This window comes from Polypterus senegalus, chromosome 6 (genome assembly GCF_016835505.1).
Source record: "Polypterus senegalus isolate Bchr_013 chromosome 6, ASM1683550v1, whole genome shotgun sequence".
NCBI classification, from domain to species: domain Eukaryota; kingdom Metazoa; phylum Chordata; class Cladistia; order Polypteriformes; family Polypteridae; genus Polypterus; species Polypterus senegalus.
The window spans coordinates 138,419,200-138,441,477 of NC_053159.1; the positions used below are offsets into that span (position 1 = coordinate 138,419,200).

Consider the following 22,278-nt stretch of genomic DNA (forward strand, 5'->3'; position numbering starts at 1 on the left):
CTATACAGTTGACAGAAGAAAACAATCAGGAGGGATTTCACTATTTGGATTAAGATATTACAATAACATAACCAAGATAATGCAGAGAAACTCCGGAGATTGACAGAATTGCCCAAAACAAATGGGCTGCATCAAAGCAAACTGCTAGGAAGCTTCAGATGGTCCAGAGAACTTATTCTAAAGCTCCATCTACTCCATAAGAAGGATACTAAAATGAAGAGGCGTGCAGATCAGAAGCTGACGTCACACAACACTAAAATGATTGTTTTTTTCCTTTATGACAGTCCTACACTTTGGTTTCAGGTTTCTTTCGAGGTGTGTAATGACTGTAATAGCACCGTTATGGTAATAAAGCAGTTTGCACAAACAAACACACTCCAAGCTGCCTTACAAGTGGAGTGTACGTACTTTATATGAAGATACTGTTGCTTACATGTTGTTACTTTGCAGTATTAACCGTCACAGGTGACATTAGTGTGTCACAGGTGACAATTAAACAGGTACGTCCACTAAGTCACGCTGTCTGAAGGCAAACTGAGCCACCCTGCTCTAAAGGGCACACCTTAGTAAAACTTCATGCATTACCACTTACACCCAGGAGATGGCAGAAATGTACCAGCAGAGCTTGGATTTTGGCCCTCAGTTGCAGGGTCCGAGTTCCTTGAAGGCTACTGGTCCTCTAATCCACTTACCGAGTTTTTTACACTCATCCTGAATAGAGCTTCCGGCTGCTTTAAAGATGGCTCCCGATACCCCTAGACAGACAAAGAAAGAGAAGCCTTTGCAGTTACTGAATTTTTACTACTGGTTCAAAATCCATGAAATGAAGAGAAAGACGTGCATCCAGAATCAAAAGAGAGAGTGCGCCATCTACAAACACCTATGAACCACTGAAGATTTAAGGAGAACTAAAATTACAATTTAGCCTCTGTACTTTACTTTGCACTATTTGAAATGTTGCAGCTGATTGAGGCTGAATATGCTGCCTACAGTAATAATATGAATACAGCAGTGTGCAACAGTATATGAAACCTGTCTAATAATCTCTCATTTTCTGTCTGTGTCTGCAAGATTTACTCATTTTCCATGGGTTACAAAACTAAAAACTTGAACACCCAGAGCTTTAACATGGGCAGTGCACCTAATGCTTCTCATTATCATGCTTAATGGGAAGCGGGAAATTGCCGATTTGTTGCAGCGCACTTTTGAAGAAGAACTCCTGGCTCTTGAGAGTCAGGTTCAGCAACTCCTAGCCAGACAAATGCACCTCAGGGAACTGAAGGCTTGTCCGCTAAAAGAGTCCTACTCAGCAGCTGAGATCATTGCAACTTGTCTCGATTCAGGAGCATCAAACCCGCACCATGCCACTCATTCACTGGGCCAAGTGAGTTTTTACCCACCGCTAATACTTGAAATGACGACAACAATGAAATCTGGCTGTTTCAGCAATGCAGACGGGGGCTCAAGGCTAGATCACCTCCGTCAGCTTAGCAAAGCATCGCCATCCAGAACCGCTTCGACCCTCTCCACTCCACCACCATGCCAGCAGTCTTTGGTGAAGAACTGGTTACTGGGGACTCAATTGTATGCAACCTCAATATTTCATGCCCTAAACAGAAATCTTTTGTTTCTTTCCCGGTGCACGTGTACGTGATATTACAAGAAGAGCGCTGGCAATCTTCGAGAAACATAAGGACAGGGATGTTGAGACCATCATATTACATGCAGACTTTGCAGCACTCCTTCTAGCCAAGAAGGAAAGGACAGGACAGGACCCCGGCCGTGTGAAGCATCATTTCATGTCCCTTGCCTCTGGCTAGAATTTCAGATGAATTGTATAATTGTCTGGTGGCCTTGAATGACTGTTTGAGAAGCTTCTAGCAAGAGACAAAACTTCAGTTTCAATGGACCACTAGGATCTTTTCTGGGAGAGACCACATTTCTTCAGGTGAGATGGTTTGCAGCCAAACAGATTCAGCACCCTGATCCTCTCCGAAAACATCTTGAAGGTAAACAACCTTTCCCGACTACATAATTTTACTCCTAATGTTTTCCATAATGCCTTGCTAGGATGTGATAATTCTGTAGTGAGTTCACCTTTAGATATGCATTGTATTAGCACTATAATAACCAAGCATAGTCTAACCAAAAAAACAGACACAGATGACCGTAATTCGTTCCAAAACTCTGGTCGTAAACTGAGTTGGTCGTGAAGCAATTTCCCCCATAGGATTGTATGTAAATACAATTAATTCGTTCCAGACAGTACAAACTGTATGTAAATATATTTTTTTAAGGATTAAGCACAAATATAGTTAATTACACCATAGAATGCTCAGTGTAATAATAAACTAATGTAAAAACATTGAATAACACTGACACAAAATACCCAGGCTCCCTGCTCAGCTGCAGGAGCTGGCTCACGCACTCGCTCTCTCTCACGCGCAGGCAGGCAGGCAGGCAAGCACGTCTGACCGAGGACAATGCAACACGTGCGGAAATCATCGGCGTGCACAAACCGAAAGGGAAACTGGCTTGTTTGTATACCGAGTGTGTGGTCGTTAACCGAGTTGTACGTGTACCGAGATGTTCGTGAACCGAGGTTCCACTGTACTGTAAATACAAATAATTTAATTACTATTTCATCTTTAGATGTGCGCTGTATTAGAACGATAACAACAGATTATAGATTAAATAAAAAATTTGCATAAAGCAGCATTAATACAAATAATTTAATTACCATTTCAAGCTGATGTAGCACTCCGATTTAGCTCTACTCTTCTGAGAATATAAATGTGGCTTTGCTAACTAAATATTAGAGTGCTAACCACCAAGAGTTTTTACATTAACGATCTTATCGGTGATAGGAAAATTGACTTTCTCCCACTAAGTGAAACATGGCTCAGCTCAGATGGTGCAACAGTGTTAATTGAAGCAGCACCTCCAAATTACAGCTTTGCTCATTTGGTTTGCAAGGCAAAAAAGTCGTGGGGTTTAGGGAGTATTTACTCAACCCGATCAAATGTTAAAAATTCCAGTTTTGGTACTTTCACTTCTTTTGAACATATTACCATTGTTATTCAAGGAGTCTCTTGTACTGACCAATTATAGTAATATAATACGTCTTTTATTAACGAATTCTCAGACTTGGTATCTATAATAATAATTATGACAGTTTCTTAATTAAAGGTAATTTTAATTTTCATGTGGATATCCAATGTGACTTGAAAGCAAGGGAATTCCTGAACTTACTGCATTATTTTGATCTCAGTTGGCAAGTTAGGACACATAGATAGATAGATAGATACTTTATTAATCCCAAGGGGAAATTCACATAATCATGAATATAAACATGTTGGATTTAGTGATTTCAAAAGGATTAAAAGTTGACATGAGGCAGCTCGTGGATATTGGTATATTTTTTTGCATATTATTTAATGTAAAAATGCTGATAACTACAACTAATGAGAAGCATATTGTTAAAAAACATTATTTTGAAACATATGTACTGTAGCTTCAATGTTTGCTAATATTTTAAATAATCAATCAGATTGTACACTGCAAAAAACGAAATCTAAGCAAGTGAAAAGTACTTATATCATGACGTTAAATCTTTTTTTCCTTATTGTAAGAATTATTGACTTGTCAAAAAACTTGTATTTACAATTATTTAGCATGTTTTGAGAAATCTTGTCAAGTAAATTTTGCTTACCCCATTGGCAGATTTTTTTGCTAAATAAAAGCAAAACAACTCTCATTTAAAGTCTTTTTGTCTAGTTTTTGCATATGCATTTTTTGCAGTGTAGTGCTTACCTCAATAGTGCTAACAGTGTTAATTGTAAAGTGGAGAATTTGTATGCTAAGGTGCGAGCTGCAGTTGACATATTGGCCCCTGAAAAGACCATTAAGAAATCTTCCAGCCCTATTATACCTTGGAAGGCCCAAAGAGTGTTTGATTCAAAGAGAACATGCTGGAGAGGTGAGTGTAAATTGAAAAAAACACAAACTGAATGGCATAGAATAGAATATAACAATGCAGTCCTCCTTAAGAGGACGTCCTATTTCACTAAAATTACAAATGAAAATGCTGGTAATCCAGAAGTTTTATTATCTCAACTATTGATCATCTTTTAAGCCTAGCTCATTTAATGGAATCCTTGCTAAATACTATTAGTGAAAGCTGTGAAGATTTTGCTATATTTTTGTCCATTATGAGATACTGGTCTCTTCCCTGACTGTCTAAAGACTGCAACTGTTAAACATCTGCTGAAGAAAAATAAACTTGACCCTTCTGTTTTCGACAATTTTTGACCAATTTCTAACCTGTTTTCTTAAGTAAAAGGTATTAAGCAGCTAAATGATTACTTGATTCAACATTTTATTCTTGACATATTTCAGTCAGGTAATAGAACCAGGTTTAGGATGTATATCTGTTCTTATTCTCTTATACCCCAGTACAGTTTTTGACACCATAGACCACAGTATTCATATAAATCGCCTCAGACAGTGGGTGGGCCTCTCACAGCATCTTAAACTGGTTTCAGTCGTACTTAAAAGGTAGAAAATTCTCTGTTAGATGTGGGGATTGTGCTTCCTGGATACATGTTATTTTATATGGTATACCACCCGGATCTACTCTGGGTCAGCTGCACTTTTCAGTCTACATGCTTCCATTAGGTCAGATTATATCAAAGCACATGGTGAGCAACCACAGCTATGCAGATGACACACAACTTTATTTATCTATAGTGCCTGATCACCCTGATGCTCTTGGCTCTCTGATTCAATGTCTTAGCAGTATTACCGAATGGATGAAGAGGAACCTTCTCAAACTAAATAGGGAGAAAACAGAAATCTTAGTGATTGGCGAACATGGAAATAGTAAGGATATTAGAAATAAACTCGAAATCGGGTTTAAAAATCAAGGCAGTAGTAAAGAAACTAGGGGTAATCTTTGAATCTGATCTAAACTTTAAATCACATATTAACCAGATAGCTAGGACTGCATTTTTTCACGTAAGGAATACAGGAAAAGTTAGACCTCTTGTAACTTTACAAGATGCTGAAAAATGAGTTCACGCATTCGTTTTTAGTTGGCTAGATTACCATAATGTACTCCTAACCGGACTACCTAAGAAAAACAGCAGTTAGTGCAGAATGCAGCAGCCACAATCTTAACTCAGAAAAGAAAATGTGAGCACCAGTTTTAGTGTTGTTACATTGGTTACTTGTGTTATTCAGAATGGACTTTAAAATACTACTAATGGTTTATAAAGCATTAAATAATCTCGCTCCTTCCTATATCCTCCTACACTCCAAGTTTTAACCTTAGATCTTCTAAAAATGGTCTGCTTATAATTCCAAGAGCCAAACTTAAAAGAAGTGGTGAGGCAGCCTTTTGCTGTTATGCAAGTAAATCTGGAATACTTTACCTACAGAAATTCGCCAGGCTAACACTGTAGAACATTTTACGAAACTACTAAAATCCATTATTTTAATTTGGCCTTCTCGTAGATACATTTCAGTTGTATCCCTGATAGACTATATGGGTATAGAATTCTCATATTCTTCAGGAATTCACTACCTGTACTAATCCCCAGTTCTTCTGTGGTGGTGATCTGTGCTACCACCACCTGATCAAGGCACCATGCAGCCCCCTGAGGCGGATGTATCAGCTATCGACAAAAACAGCTTCATCAAATCCTATCATATTAACCATGAAATCTAAGAGGTTTGATTGAGAAACATTTATGTTAGGTAGAATGCCCAGTGGGAGCTGGGTGGTCTTTTGGCCTTGGAACCCCTGCAGATTTTGTTTTTTTCTCCAGCCTAACTGGAGTTTTTTCTGTCCTCCCAGCCATCTGGCCTTGCCTTTTTTGTTGTTACTTAATTCTTTAATATTATTGCCTAATCTTAATTGTTTTTGTTTTCTTGTAACTTTCTCTTTGTTACCTTTGTAAAGCACTTTGAGCTATAGAAATAAATGGTGCTGTTGTTGTTGTCAGCGTCATTCTTACTTTACTCTTAGTTTAATCCACTTACATGAAGGACAGATAAACTCTTACCTTTGGTCGAGTTGAAAGTCTTGTTGGTTGTGTTGACAATCCCTTGGACAGTCTCCAATGCGAGGTCTCCTTTCTTTACAGCCACAGTGACATTGCAGATCTTCACTTCAATGGCGATGATAGGACAGCCTTGGAGGCAAACAAGGAGAGATAAAAACTCAAGGACTTGTTACTAGAAAGCAGCACAAAACCCACAACAAACTAAGAAGCATTACACAGTTTTAATAGGCACCACCAAGCAAGTGCATTAAGAGTAATTTGTTACGACTGTTAACAGTTTTCCTTTTTTTGTGACACCATATGTAGTATGCAGCTGCGTCGCCACCATCACTTATATAAATATCAGTAGGAGTGTGGGAGAAGAGTTCAGACCTACTTCAGATGTGGGAGAATTACAAAAGATGTAATACAATACACAGTAATGTAAGCAAGTTCATAAGCTAAATAAGAAATCACTCCAATCCCAAACTGGTTGTCATTTGTAATTTATCAACAGTTTCAGACTTGCAAAGGATCTGAATACTTTCATAATGCACAGTGTGCAAGGGTCGTCAACCACCTAAATAATGAGGGTTTGCTGTAATTAATTGCAAATGATAATTTTACTTGAAATGAAGACCCTATGAAAATGTATAACAAAAAAGTTTAAAGCACATTTAATTACATTTTAAAATAGGTGTATACTGCATCTGTATTTTTACATATTATTCAAACTAAATCATGTCGTTTTCATTTTAAATATGTTAATTTTGAGTGATTACACATAGACACATACATACGTAACACCCTTAGATTAGCTGTGTTGCATTTCCTCAGAGAGTGGGCATCAGTTCTAGTCGTGTCAGTTAATCTGATGTATCAGCAGTACTGTGTAACGAACAGAGTAGCTTTCCATATACAATATTTGTTATTTTTTTTCCCCCAGGGGCTGACATTATTAGTTCACTGCAGCTCCTTACTCTTGAATATGCTACATACAATTGCCCATCAGTAAAACATTTCTGCCATAGATCATTTTCTGCTTTTCCTAGTGACGAACCTTGGCTTTTGTTAATGGTCATTGGAAAACAAAATTTTAAAGAAAACTGATTTGTTTTTTAATTGAAACAGGTAAATAGTAGAAACTAGCCAACCCACGGCATACCATATGCCGCATAATCAGGTCGTTTTTTTTAATGATTTTTAAGCACAGGGAGAAAATTAACATTTGAAAAATCGGTAATGTAATAAATCAGCACGAAAAGCAACATTGTAACAATGCACGGAACGAACCAACACACAATCGTCCGTGACTGAAAACTGGCGGACCGCCATCGCGCCCTGCCTGCTCATGTGCCCACCTCTAACTCGTCACTTGAGTCGTTGTCGTCCTTGCACAGTCCACATGCACCTGTGACTCACGTAGACTTTTCATTGCTCTGTGTGGTTTTGGCTGCTTTTCTATATATAATCCACCAAGACACCCGACCACGGTAGTAGCGCGAATTGCTGTATGTAGCGTGTAAAACAGTTTGCTATGATGCATGCGTCGTAACCGAAAACTTGGTTTTTAAAGACTGCTGACTTCATTGTGTTTTAACCTCAGTTGTAAAGGATTGTTTTAAGGATCCTATGGGATACCCCTTGCAAACCGTTTTACACGCTGCATATGGCGACTCGCCTCTGCGAGAAACATGAACAGTTAACGTGGCTCAGAATTGCATGTGGCCTCTACGACAGACGAATATAAACGACGCCGTTTTTACTGTGTCGTCGCGTCCGAGTTGTCGTCGTGTCCAATGGTCTTGGAGTTGGTGGGCGTTGCTCCTTCCTGCGTGCGCCATAGGTGTCTTACTTGTTGACGGCTTAGTGAATCCACACGCCTTCCAGCGTGCTTTCCATGGGTGTCTTGCCTAAGTGAATTATATATATAGATAATGAAAATTTGAGGAGGATGAGGTTGGGAGTATGCACTGATACAGCGCGTTGCTGCACCCACCACACGGTGAAACACCTCAGGATTCCAAAATAGGACCCAAGTGCAGCCATATAACGGGTGACACCTCAGCACCACACCAGTTGGAATGCAATGGAACAGTGTGAGGTTTTTTTATTTTTAACGCGGCTGTTAGGTATAAATATAATTTCACCCTGTGCCTCATTATGTAAAAATGGTAGCTTGAGTCAGATTTCAGTGTAACATTTTGATCTGTAATCTTCTACCATTACAAAGTTTTGGAGGGCTTAGATCAAAAGCAATATAAACTGAACCGTGCTTTACTTTAACTCATCACATACAGCATTGACGTTTCCAGGCTGCACATGTACAGTACATGGCCCATCCAATGAACTGAACGTTTAAGCATTGTACAGATAAAAACAGGTAAAAAGAAATAACACAGTGAACTACTGCAAGTACAACGTCCACCTCTTCTATGTTCTGTCTGTGGGGGACCCCTTTACTGAGCTGTGCAAGCATTTAAACCGACCAAGGAATGCCATCGCTCTCAGCTTGCATTGCACCCTGGACTTGAAGTGGGCCGACACACTGTACCAGAACTTCCCTGCTTCTGCTTTGTGAACCCGAGCGTAGTGACCTCCATTCTGTTTCTCTAGAACATTGTCTGTATTTCACCACCTAGGGCTCGTCGTCCCCCATCCTGTTGTCTGAAGTGTATTTATATAAGCACACGTGACAATCCATCAGAAACAGGTCTGCCTTCTTTAAATTTGTATGTATTTTATATCATATTGTGAGGAGTAAGAAGAAGCTGACAGAACATGGAGTACAGTGTTAATCCAAGGACACAACTTGCTAAGTATTTCTTCTTTGAGCTTTGAGTCTTCACATCGCTTCTTGTTCATTTGCATGAAGCGGCAGTCCAAATCCTCGACACAATTACAGCCTCTGCTTGGTCATTAGTGTTGTGCTGGTGCAGCTTATCTGCACGTACGGCAAGCCACATTTCTTTGTGCCGAGATACAAAAAGGATGTGGGGCCTAAGAATAACACACTCGCTACAACAATAATATTGAGAAATGAAAAAGTATATAAAATATATAAAAAAGTGTCAGCTAATTTTCTTTTTTCTATAACGTCACCAAGTTTTAATTTAATCAGTCAAAGCATTTGAGATTTTGGGGTATTTAGTTTTTCCTACTGGGTAGGTTTACCCTGAACTACTGCTATTTTGAAAAGTCCATTCTTAGCAGATACCTACTGGCCTTAAATGTACCATCCTGCCAAATGTCAGCTTTTTAAATAAACGAGAAATTGAATGAAGTAAAGCAAGTTTGCATTACATTCCATATATAGTATTTACACATACATATATACAATACTGGTCAAACGTTTTACAACAACCCAGTTTTTCTTCAACCCAACTTAGCTGAAATGTAATGAATGATCTAAAAAGGTGAAAAGGTAAGCAGTAAACTGCCAGGGGTTTAAATTCAAAGTTTACGTTAGCAAAAAGTGAAAAAATGGAAACTTCAGAATGTTACAAATGGGCCTTCTTCATGGAACAACCTACAGTTGTTCTGCAGCAGTGAAAGTAAATTAAGCCTTGCAAGTTGAAGCAAACAATTTGCACAAGTGTCCCTGCTTCTGTTGATTACTTAAAAACCCTCTGTCTGTCTGTCTGTCTTAAAGAGTTGGAACAGGCCGTGTTACTGCACTCTCTAAACTACTGCATATTCCATCCATTTACACAAAACTGAACCCTCTTATTCCTGTTCAGGTTTGTGGGGTTCATTTGTCTGCACATTTTCAAAACTTGCTGACTGATAATACCTGGAATGGACACAGTGGGAGGTCCAGAGGTGTTCTGAGGATCTGATACCTAATATAGAAAAAAAAAAAGAAGATTATTTTTTCTCCATAAGTGCTCTTAGCTTCCAAAAGGTAAAGGATGTCTGGGAGGTTCGTTCACCGTCCCTGTTCTTACACTGATTCACGGCGACACCCCACAGCTCACTATTCTCTTTGCTCGGTTTGCGGAGGCCCGTCACTCTGTCTCCTCTCTGACGCACTGATGCTGCTGTTGCCATCTCATTTATTCCCGACCATTTGCTTCTCCAGCTATACTCCTGGACTGTCTTTTTCTTTCTTCTTATCCAATTGTCTCTCCTCTGCAGGCTCCCTTTATAGCCCTGATTGGGTGCCAGTGCTGTCTTTATTGACTGACCCACTCACATTTGCATATGAATGTGCAATCAGCCAAGCACCCCAATCAACCTCGGAGCAGCGCGTGTCACCAGCACCCATTCAGAACCTGCACACTCTGAGATTCACAATTATTTATTTAAAATTGCACTTCGCCATGGACCTCTTATCACAGAGGGGACAAGCTAATGATATTTTCAGGATAAGCAAAGACCAACTTAAGGCGCTGCTGTCCTCCTCGACTCTCAGGGCCATCTTAACAGCACCATAGGTCTTCAGGCAAAGTAGTACGCTGGGGTCCCTGTTTTGATAGCAAAACAGAAACATGCATAGGCATCAGAAACATCATGGGCCCCTATGCTCTGGGGGGCACCAGCCGACACCCATTGTGCCCATACATTAAGACAGCCCTGCCACGACTCTCATTTCACTTATAAACTTGTTGGCAACACAAAGTTAATTTTGAACAGGAGGAAACTGCAGCTTCATGGTCAGGAAAAAACAGGCATTTTCAAAAGCAGCTGGGCAGCTTATTGCATTTAATTAAAAGAATTATACGCGACATTTAATAAGTCATCTCTGAAGACTGCACACGGTTTCACTGACATTCTGTGAAAGGTAACAAATGTGAAGCCTCAGTTCAGCTCCATGTAAACCTGTGCTGAGAGCACAAAGAGCTGCGGACTCATTGATGAGTAACTGCTACACAGCCCAAAGTAACTTTTACATTTGCCTCTTCTAGAAATTGTCAGAACTATTTCTGAACATTTCTTTCATAGTAAGTTAGTTAAGGAAGTTGACATTTTACATGAATAAACATACCTGGGTTGTCCCACTTGACTGCTGGATTTGTTGACTAAAATATTCCTTAAAAGAGTCATAGATGTTTTGCTCAAATGCAACAATTGCCACAGATTTAAGGCTTGTGGAAGGCGATTTTGTAAAATAATTTTCCGCTGCCTTTAGAAATGCCTTAATGGAGTCTAAAGGTGCAATGTTCCCTTTACCTAGAGGAAAAAAAGGAGGAAAAGATTTAAAGCTGCTCTCCAGTCCTTCAACTAACACCATACAAACAGTCAAAACCTTGAAATAAAATCCGATACTTCATTATTTTACAAACAATCTGAAAATAAATAAAAAAGGGCATAATAGACATAATACAAAAAGCTACCAGAAACAGCCATCAGTAGTAAAATCTGGAGAAAATAATTGCAGGACAAAACCAAGAAACTGGCAAAAAGCAACGGCCATTCTGTTACTGTTAAAATCAAGCAATGCCGAGTCCGTCTGAGCGTTTCAAGCGTTTGAAATACAACTTGGGTCCTAGAGATTATAAAATATTCTGAGAAACAATTAAAATGGATTAAAGTACACGATGAAAAAGCAGTGAACTGTTTACAAGTATAGAGAAGGGACAGACAGGATGATGATTTCACTAAAAGGTAAAGAGACACGATTATAGCAAACCAAATTAACTTTTAGCAAAATCTCAAAATGCACTTTAAGGTATATGGAAATGGAGGTTAGTTATTCTTAAAATTAATTACAGATTATCCATTTTCAGACCTAAAATACATTTTAAGATATTTCAAATAGATCTCAAGAGATCGCAAAATGATATTTTGAGACAGCTCTGATGCACTTCAAGGCATCTTGAAATAAAGTTCTGATGCATTTTGAGATATCCGAAACTAAGCCTGTAGGCATTCTGAAAAATCGCAAATGCAATTCAAAATATTCTGTAAAAATAGCCTTCCTGTTCTTATCGGGACTTCCAGGCAACTGTCAAATATCTTGAAATAATCCTTCGCTTGTTTTGAGATACCTTAAAATGCACTATCGATAGGGGACGTCACTTAAAATGCATTTCAGATATCTCAAAATGGCCTGGATGTTATTTTAAGATCTCTGGGCATGTAGTCAAGAAATCATATTTCTGATATCTTCATATTGATTCGCATTTCAGATACTATAACTAAAATATAATACATGTTTAGACGTCTCAAATTCTTTTCATGATATCTTAAAACCATTCTCTGCTCCATATCAGATATCTCAAAATGGATTTCAAGATATCTCAAATACATTTTAAGGTATCTTTAAAAAGACATGAACTTATTTTAAGATATCTGAATTTCATTTTCTGCTATTCTAGATATCTCAAAATAGATTCCTGTCCATTATCAGATATCTGAAATACACTTCAAGATATCTCCAAATGACTTCCTCCACATTTTGAAGGGTCTCCAATGCATTTCAAGGTATCAAAAAATAAATGAGACGGCCAACTAAAAACAGCGAATTTTACAGGAAGTGATTTGTAGATATCTCAATTTGAAAGATCTTGAAACACACAAACAGTTATTTTGCAATATCTGAAAATGTATTTGAGTTAATGTGTTGTAATGTCTTAAAGTAAAAATGAACAGATTTTGAGAAATCTGGAAAGGAGTTTCGGACATTTTAAGTACATTTTAAGTTATCAGAAATTTATTTTGACCGGTCTCTAAATGTTAACTCCGCTTGCTATAGAAGGTTAAAACAGAAAGAGACAGAGGACATTCTGGGCTACCCCACAACTGGTACAGGAGAAAATGTTGCATCTTGTTTAAATTTTACCTGTTCCAATTGCTGGGAAGGAAACGCTAGTTAAGTTCTTTTTTGCACACTCTTCCAGAACCTTTTCCACAGATGAGGTAATTCCAGCTGCTGTAGTTGGGCCAACCATCTGGATGATGTGCTTACAGCTGAGGTTTCCACCACCAGTACAAACTACCCCATCAGCAGGTTGAGCACCTAACAGGACAGTCAGAGCATGAGGGACAAGTTCAGGTTTCTTCGGCACATTGTGTGCAGGTACTGACTATGACTAGTTAGAAAGAGAAGCTTTTTGAAAACAAACAAGAAATCCTATAATTAAAGACCAAGAACACAAGGTGTTCCAACATACCAGCCTAAGAATGTTACTTGAGAATTATTTCAGTCGCTGTCCTTACTTTTTTCAAAGCCTCACATCATGCATTGTGCTCAATGACCTTTCACTCGGTTGTTATTTACAAAGGATTAGCTGTTGAATTCTCCTCAAGTACCTCTCATTCCCTTTGCTATATCTGGTGTTTCACATTACTTCTGAAATTCCTAAAATTAATTACCATTATAGAGTCTCATTGAAACCTCGCCATTCAGATTTTCCACTTACCCAGCGTCTTGCACTCATCTTTAACAGCACTTCCAGCAGCTTTCAAGATGGCTCCAGAAACACCTGCGTTCAAAGCAAAAGAAGAAGGGCTCTTTATATCCTTTGAAGGGCACAAGTCGATATAACAAAACCTGAAATACAACTGATCATTCTAATTAATACAATATTGTAACCAAGGTGGGCAAGCCTCAACCCCATAAGGTTTTGTGGGTTCCCCAAGATTGTGAAATGTTTACTTTTTATTCGATGAGGTTAAGCATTATAGATAGACTGGCAACTGGACTTTGAAGAACTCCTGTATGTGTGCTTCTGTGTGCCAAGTCACCAGGGTTACTGCTGCTCGGGGTTTGTAATAATTTCACACTCGTGTTTTTGACTCACTTTTACAAAGAGACCACTGCTGGCTTTTTGTTTGCCCTCACCGATTAGTAAGATCAGAGGATTCCAGAATTAGCATGCATGTTCGTCTATTGCTAATTTAGCAGTTTTTGATTTTCATTTATTAAAAGCAACATAGTTAATGACTTACTGGTGCAGGAGGTGACCTGGGGATTAGATTGTGATCTCTTTATAATGGCAATAGTACTGTAGTTCTTTCCTCATATTCAAATTCTGGATGACATTACAGGTTGCAAAAGCTTAAAATTCAAACTGGCATCTTCAATAAAATAATATAAATGATGTCGGTGGCAAATAAGGAACATCTCACTCCCCCAAACCCCAGACACAACTGACCGACATAAATAAGAAACACAGAAACAAAAAAATTTGACAAATGAGAGGAGACCACATTCGAGTCCATCAAGCCCATTTGCTTAGCTAATAGGTAAGGTTATCAAGATTTCTGCTTCAACTACACGTCTTACTAGTTTGCTCCAGAGTCCCACAACTTTCTCCATAAAGAAGAGCTTCCTATTTTAAATGCACTTCCTCTTAATTTCCACTGATGTCCTTGAGTATGTGATTCACCCTGAAGACGAAAGAATGTTTGCTGGATCTGCTTTAGCAATGCATTTGCGGGTTTGAAATACCTGGATTAGGTCCCCATACAATCATCTCTGCTTGAGACTAAATCATTTTAATTCTCTGAGTCTGTTACAGTAGGACATGTCCTTAAGTCTAGGATGCACACGGTTGCTCTCCTTTGCACAGCTTCAAGTCTTTCTTGTATCTTGATGATGAGAAATGAACGCAATATTCCAGAAGCAGTCTTATTAGTGCATTATATAGTCTGAGCATAACGTCCCTTGACTTATAATCCACAGCACACAGCCTTTTTTATTCAGCGAAGTACCATACCATTCTTACAAAGCAAAAGCAGAATCCACAACACATACAAAACCAACCATGACTCCCCTGTTCTCATTCTCCTCTCCAAGTGAGTGCTGTCCTCATCCGCGCTCAACTTCAATTATCTAGCTAAGGTTAGGGGACACTTTTCAACCTGGAATTGGAAGAATGTCTGGTTCAGAAAGCACTTCAGGGGCAGACAGAACTTCAACATAACAGGGAGTCTTCTCCCAGCAGCTCCCTCCAGCAGTGCCCTGGACCCCAACAGGGGCTGCTAGTGGGAGTATTGGAGCTACTATTCCCATACAGTACCACAGGTTTCAAAATGAGAGTTCCACCAGAAGAATGCCGACACTCAGCACAACGGGAGAATAAATGGTCCTGGGAGGCAGATTTCTATTGTCCATAGATGATATTGGCCTCTTAACCAGTAAGGGAAATCAATCCATCCTGGCTAAACGCAAGTGTCTTTGTGAGTTCTGATAAATTTTTACCCCTTTAACTGGTATAACGCAGTGTATTTAAATATGTGACTCACATGCGTCTATTGACTATTACTTAATGGAGGTCTGCATCAGCAGACTACTATTTTCAGGCAACACAGTCATTTGTGGACAAGACTCCATTTTGTCCACTGAGGACCTTTCACAGACAGCTTAAGGGTGTAACAGATGTCAGATGTTTATTGTCAAATGATCGGTTTTATAAAAGTAAGGAGTTTAAAAAATGATATATAGTAGTATATGTTTTGAATTCTCCCAAACTTTAATCCCTCTGTAGCTGAGCACAGAGGAGCTTTTTTCATTCATCTGAGCTGAATTGTTGCAGACACAATGAACCGCATCTAAAGGGGCTGAACAATCAGATCAAATTTGAGTTTTCCAACTTTGTCATAAAGCAAGGCCTCACCACTTATGCAACTTTCTATGACAGAAATGCCAACTCTCACCTACTGTGTGCAGCATACTGCAAATAAAACCTGACAGAATGTTATGTCATCCATTATTTCACATATTTGAAAAATGAAAATAACAAACATCCCACTCACCAGCATCAGTCATTAGTTACTGTAGCATGTTTGTCAACTACTAAAAGCTTAACATTGAGAACTAGCAAACTAACTTAGACACAATGGCTAAAGTACCCAGGGACAATGTGAGTATAACAAGATATTTTTAGTCTTACTTATTACCTCTAATATTCTTTTGGATGCTTACCTGAATTAAGATCTAGTGTGCTGTTGGTTGAATTCACAATGGCGTCCACATTTTCTTTTGTGATGTCTCCAATTGTCAGGCTAATTGGAAACCCAGCTACACTGATTGTTGGGCATGGCGTAGCTGCAACTTCAAGAAATGCAAATGTGATCAGATGATTTCTTACCAACAAGATATGTAAGCAAATGCAATCCAATAATCAATTATTATAGTAGAAAGTTAAAAAAGCAATTTAGTATACAAACCTTTATGGGAAAAATATCCTACATGTACATTAATGTATTCTAAGAGTGGGGACTGTGCTTTAGTGTTCTGACGAAAGACCACGTTAAATACACAGAAGCAGAAATTGGACAGTCCTTTAAAAAGGAGACTAAATCATTAAATCAAATGCTTCATGAAGAGGAAGTGAACAGAGGCGTAAAGCGACTTTATCCAATCCAGAATCACAACAAGAAGCTTATGCCAGGATCACTAGACATGAGGTGGGAAAACAAGCCTAGACAGCGTTGTCAGTCCACTGCCAAATAGAGAATGCCGATTTTGAAAAATGAGACCAGCAGTTATCACAGACTTGAAAATAACGCTCACATTTTGGGTACTAGCTGCTTCAGTGGGTCTTTTACACTACACATTAAGAATGAGAATCCTCTGCTGGTTTAACAACAATTTGAAAATAAATGAAAATAAATGTCCCACGTTTCTGCTAAGCTCAAAGTTATGCCTTTGAACACTTTTCTGTAAGCATAATTATAAAATGTTGCAAGTCTTACCCATGGATAAGATGTTATGAATGTAACAGATAAAACTTGACTGCCACTTGTTATCAAGAGAGGGCTTTTAATAATGTTGGGTGTAGTAGAAACCATACCTGCTGCAGACTGATCTCTAGTGCCGTCTTGAACTTTGTTGGCTTCTTTTTTACTGACCTGGAGAATTTAAACAAGACAGTTACTGTGTATAATTAAAGGATTGATTATAAACATTTTTTGCTGCCAGGATTAAATGGTCTAGAATAGCATAATCAATAACAGAAGACTTTGATTTAATTTATCTTTTGTTTTTATACAAGGGGGAACCCATAAATTCCCAGAATTGTTTAAAACAAAAAACTTTGTTATACAGCTTAGAGTAGTTTAATTTTACGTAGTCACCGTCAAAGTACTCCCTTTGACACGCAATACATTTGTCCCAGCTCTTCTCACAATCCTGGAAACGTTTCTTGTACTTCTGTTTTTTTACAACCTCCTGCGATTTAATTCTGAATTAGTTCCAACGTGGCAAATCGTTTTCCCTTTCAGTCTGAATTTTAATTTTCAGGATAAAATGAAGGCAAGATTTAAGAACACGATGGTGGGAAGTGGGTGCGAAACAACAGCCACATTGTTTGTGGTCAAAAACCCTTTTACTAGAAATGCATTGTGTGCAGGTGAGCTGTTATGGGGCAAAATACAGTTTTGCATGTTCCACGATGTCAGATGTTTTATCTTCCTAATGTTTTCAGCCGCCTCAGCAGTTCGGTGTAATTTTGCTGATTAGCTGTCTATTAATGTGGAAACTCTTTAGGAACAGGTCCGTTGTTCTTTTGATGTTTGCTATGACCTGTGTACTTTTTTCGGCTTGGGGAAAAAAAGAATTGGCAAAGCCACACGCATGATTGTAGAGTAAATGTCAATATGCACTCAACCAACTCAACACAATGCCACACGGCAGACTGATTAACGAGAGTGCAGGCATACAAAACCCAGTGGCACAGTCAATAACTACACCTTACGACTGTAATATATTGACCAATTCCGGGAATTTTTTGGGGCCCCTCTTGCATATCCTTTCATTGATAACAGTTTCGTGTTTTGATTCAGTACAGTCATATTATAAATTTTGCTGTGTTTCCTGTTGCTTGAATTACCGTATATACTCGCATTTAAGTTCTTCCGCAGGTAAGTCGGGCTTCATTTTACCGTATAATTTCTGGTATTTCATAGTGTCGATCATATGAGTCGAATGCGGAAAACTCACACTATTGGTCCAAGAGATTATGATATGCTAACACTCCCCTGAGAGAGTAACCACGGAGCACACTGCCTTTTTTTCTATATGTTGTGCCTACGTGACCACATGGTAATACCTGAACTATTCCAAAGCGACGTTTGCATTTTTGTATCTCACACCCTCATACACCTTTACTGAAAGAGCTTTCCTTATCTATGATGGAGCATTCGATCAGAAGTTCATATGAAGCTGGTTTTAAATTAAAAGTTGTTGAAGTGGCGAAAGAAATTGGTAACTGTGCAGCTGCAACAAAATTTGATGTGTCTGAGAAACTGGTTCGAGATTGGAGGAAGCAGAAGATGAAAATAAATAAATAAAGTGTTGTATTTTTGAACAGGCACATAAGTCGGGGTCTGATTTTATGATCGATTTTTCGGGTTTCAAGACCCGACTTATACACAGGTATATACAGTAAGCTTCTTGAAGGCTTTTAGGTAAAATGAAACACTTCATCTACATATGAATTATTTTTTGTTATTAAAATGTATCAGGAAGAATAATTGATTAAAAAAATGCAAAATCTAACAATATTAAATGCAGTATATGTGATATTCTACACCACAATGAAACTGAACACTGCAGCAACTGTTCTCTGCAAGAACACTACCTACCAAAGTGAGCCAGGGACTAAAGAAGTAAAATGTTTGAAAAGCATACCCATAAATGCTTACTTTGGATTACTTGTATGCAGTCATTTTAGCTTGTTAGATAGTTTAACTGGCACACTGTTTTTCCCCCCTGCCTATCTGAAGATCCTAAAACCCATAAATCAGAAGAAACATTCACCACCAACAGTTAACATATCTGTGAGCATTTATTTTTTTAAATCGTAAGCAATAAGCTGTAGGCCGGACTCTGACTCCTTGGATTTGTGTGCCATGTTATTGCCGAGTTAGATGCTTGGCTAAATGCTACAAAACATAAAATGTCCGGAGCTATCTCATAATCTCCACACATCTGATACCCCCGATCTACCTACTACTGTACACAGAAGGTGACAGGATTACCACATCATTTATCATGCTGTTGAATTTTTCAATCGTCCCAACATCTGGATCAACTACAAAGATCTCCCTCAGGTTGTGGAAGGTGTTCTGCTGACTTTCACAATACTCCTTAATTGCCTCTGTTAAAACTCTAGCACTGCAGTCGAGCTGAAAGCCAAATTGTCCGTGTCCGAGCACAGGCAGTGCAACTGAAGCACATTTCTCCTCTTCTGCAGTTTTCAAGCACTGCTGAACTAAAGCCTGCAGGTAGATTTCCTCTTTGCGTTTTCCCCTAAAGTCATAATTGCACTTTCCCCATATTGGTGTCACAGCAAAGAGAAGTTTTTGAAAAGGCAGCTTTCCTGGGTTAGATAGAATCACCGTGCCCACTTCTATGACCTTTTTAGTTTTGAGTAACTCCTCACATGCTTGCTTAATTTCATCTCCACCTGAAGTATGAAGATCCATAGCCAAAGGGTTGTCAAAAGTCAAATTGCCATTTAAAGGACACACTAAAGCATCAGCATTTTGTTTTCTTATGTCACCTTGTATGATCTGAAAATGGAAAGAATTCCAGATTTGCGAACAAACATGTGACATTTTGCTTGCATCTGTTGAACAGTTCAGCCATAGCATGCAGCCTAGGTCTTTTGCCTGAGCCTGGAGGGAAACACGGTGCTTTTCAAGGACTTTTGATTCTCCTGCTTTGTCGTACGTGTACGTTTCTGACACAATGCCATCAATGTGAGATTTAACCAGCGCCACAGCATTCTTTAGGACGTTCGGAACGCCACTCACTTTAAGACATGGAAAGGTCATATTTCTGCTGAACAATATGCTGACATCCATAGCCATAATTTCTGGAATATTGGTGAGTTTTATGCAATTCTCTACAAATTCAACTGCACGTATATACTTTAGAGGAATGATCTCAGTGACAGGCCTTTTATTGTCAAGATAACCTCGCAGCTTCTTTGCAGCATCTGTGACGGCATTTGAGAAGCCACCTAGCCTTATTTCTGGAGGACAGAATGTAATACTAATCCTGCGTTCTGCACTATTGGAGTCCATTTCTTTTTCAAGATCACTAAAAAACTCTTTCCAGTCTTCTTCCTCGGTCAGTTTCTCTTGATCAGATGACAGCGTAATCACTTCACTGCTAAAAAGATCATTAATAAGATCAACTGCTTTCGGTAAGTCTTCCTGGACAGCCATGATTTTGACATCTTTGACCAGCAGAACTGTAGCCTTAATGCTATTCTTAAAGAAATAGTTAAATTTGAATAATTCCAAATCAATTGATCTTAAAACAGCCTCAGTATTAGGTGAGAAATCTAAGCTCTTAGTGCACAAAGCAGACTGGGTCATCTCAATGGCTTTTTTAGCTTTTTCAACTTTTGTTCGGTGTCCTTTAATAATTATTGCTAAAGCAATCTCGTCAATTTTGCTCTCAACCTCTCCAAGATGCTCATAGACGAAGTTTAATAAGAATGCAAGCTCATCTGAATTATTTAAAACAATCTTTTCCTCAATAGCATTTCTTTTGTCCTCAAACTCCTCTTGGACAGTTTTTATTACATTACTTATTGCATCTCTTCCACGAGCTAACTGATTTTCTTCCCCGACAACAACAACTTGGTTAGCAGACTGTTTACAGTAAATACTCAGATCAGAGAAGTTGAAAGCTAGGCACTTAGCCTGAACCTCTTCCCATATGTCTCTGTCGACTGTAAACACCTGAGTAGGATATCTCTTCAGAAATGATTGCACCATTGTGCTAACATCTTCTTTCCAGTTGTCAGCCACATTGTAAGCCAGCAGCGTGTCCTGGTCAAAAGAGCTTTGTAGAATGATATTGCATTCATCCGGCAATTCATCAAAGATGACTTTGCAATAAATATGCTGTAGACTCTCCTCCAACTCTTCCCTGATTTTCTTTTTGTGCAAAATATAATCCAAAAGAACAGGTTCCACTGGGATATGTACATTTCTGGGAAGGTTTGACAGATGTGTTTTTCCTGTTAATGGCTGCTGGAAAGACTCATAGTAGAGGTAGACCTGGAAAGAAGTGCCATGCAGTTCATGTGTTTGTCCAGCCACTTGCTGAGCAGCTAGAAAACAAAACAAAACACATTAGACAAGTCACGTATGGAAGTGCATTACTAATATTACAAAAATGAAATCACTTTGTCATCATTTATCATCTGAACATGGCACCTGTCATAGTGGGTGCTTTCATAACTTTTTTTTTTGTAATTAAATGAAAGCAATCATAGACCAACTAGGAAGAGATTTTAACATCCATATTATTATGGAATGTACATACAATGAAGATAGCATAGCTTTCAATGATAATGAACAGAAAATCAATTAGAGATCTAAATAAGGTATACACAGATAGCAAGAATTATGAGTGAAAGAGTAAGAATGTAATGAAAACGAGCCTCTCGGAAAGACATAAAAACTGCTGGAGGGAGTGGATAAACCAAAGATGGAGAACGAACAGCTAGGGCGCTCAAACACCTGCACAGACTGTTCAGAAGAATGACAGATAACTGCAGGAACACCTTGCCATTTTTGCATTACCTGAGGTAGTTCATTTTATGAAGAATACAATTGTAAAGGCAGCATATAATGAATTCAGTGGAGGCATACACTGCCATTTTCTTATTTTGGGGGTGTGATTAGGTGTGACTGGGGTCTGTGGCAGTGTGTCAGTTTTTTATTAAAAACAGTGCACTGAGGCTCGGGGTGGGCACATGTGCGCATGGTAGCATGAACATGTGGCCCTGGGGTGTCGATTGGTGAAGCATGATTTTAGGAGCCAAAGCATGCAGCTCTGGGATATGACATTTTCCACCCATGCCCACTAAAGTATAAAAGGAATGTGAGTGGGATAAAGGGAACAAAAAGGAAACCAAAATAAAAAGAAAGAGGCAGCGATCGCCGGCGGGGAGAGGTACAGCAGGAGGTGAATGAGCTAGGAAATTTCCATCTCACTGGTTGTATTAAATTTCAGAGAACACGATGGAGAGCCCAGGTGGATGCTCTCTCGTCGGCTGAACTAGCGAGAGGGATCAAGAGGATATAAGGTGGTACGACATGGCGCCACCTAAGGATGGGCATTGTGTCCAGCGAATTATGGGTACCAGTAGAGGCTGCAGTTTGGGTCCACGGGTACCAAACGAGGTGGCGAACTGTGGAGAAGCAGTGGGCTGTGTCTGAGGGAATCACCAGGGTCCTGGCGAAGACAAATGAAGAGAAAAAAGGAACATATATGGTTTGCCTCACCTGTATGGATTTGTAACACACTGTATTTATTGGA

At 38.9% G+C, this 22,278-nt stretch overlaps 1 protein-coding gene across 3 annotated transcripts in view; it reads right to left on the bottom strand.

Moving 5' to 3' along the window:
* Positions 1-22,278, bottom strand: part of parp14rs3 (poly(ADP-ribose) polymerase family member 14-related sequence 3) — a 70,296-nt gene that overhangs the window by 25,073 nt on the left and 22,945 nt on the right. For 2 of the 3 annotated variants that reach the window (XM_039757331.1, XM_039757333.1), the window contains 9 exons: positions 18,975-21,064; positions 16,787-16,844; positions 15,916-16,044; positions 13,409-13,471; positions 12,829-13,005; positions 11,032-11,216; positions 9,838-9,886; positions 6,066-6,194; positions 693-755 (listed from right to left, as the gene is read on the bottom strand). In XM_039757331.1, the coding sequence (XP_039613265.1) occupies positions 693-755; positions 6,066-6,194; positions 9,838-9,886; positions 11,032-11,216; positions 12,829-13,005; positions 13,409-13,471; positions 15,916-16,044; positions 16,787-16,844; positions 18,975-21,064 (2,943 nt within the window). The remainder of the gene's footprint in view (positions 1-692; positions 756-6,065; positions 6,195-9,837; positions 9,887-11,031; positions 11,217-12,828; positions 13,006-13,408; positions 13,472-15,915; positions 16,045-16,786; positions 16,845-18,974; positions 21,065-22,278) is intronic. The other variant, XM_039757332.1, reaches the window with a different exon arrangement.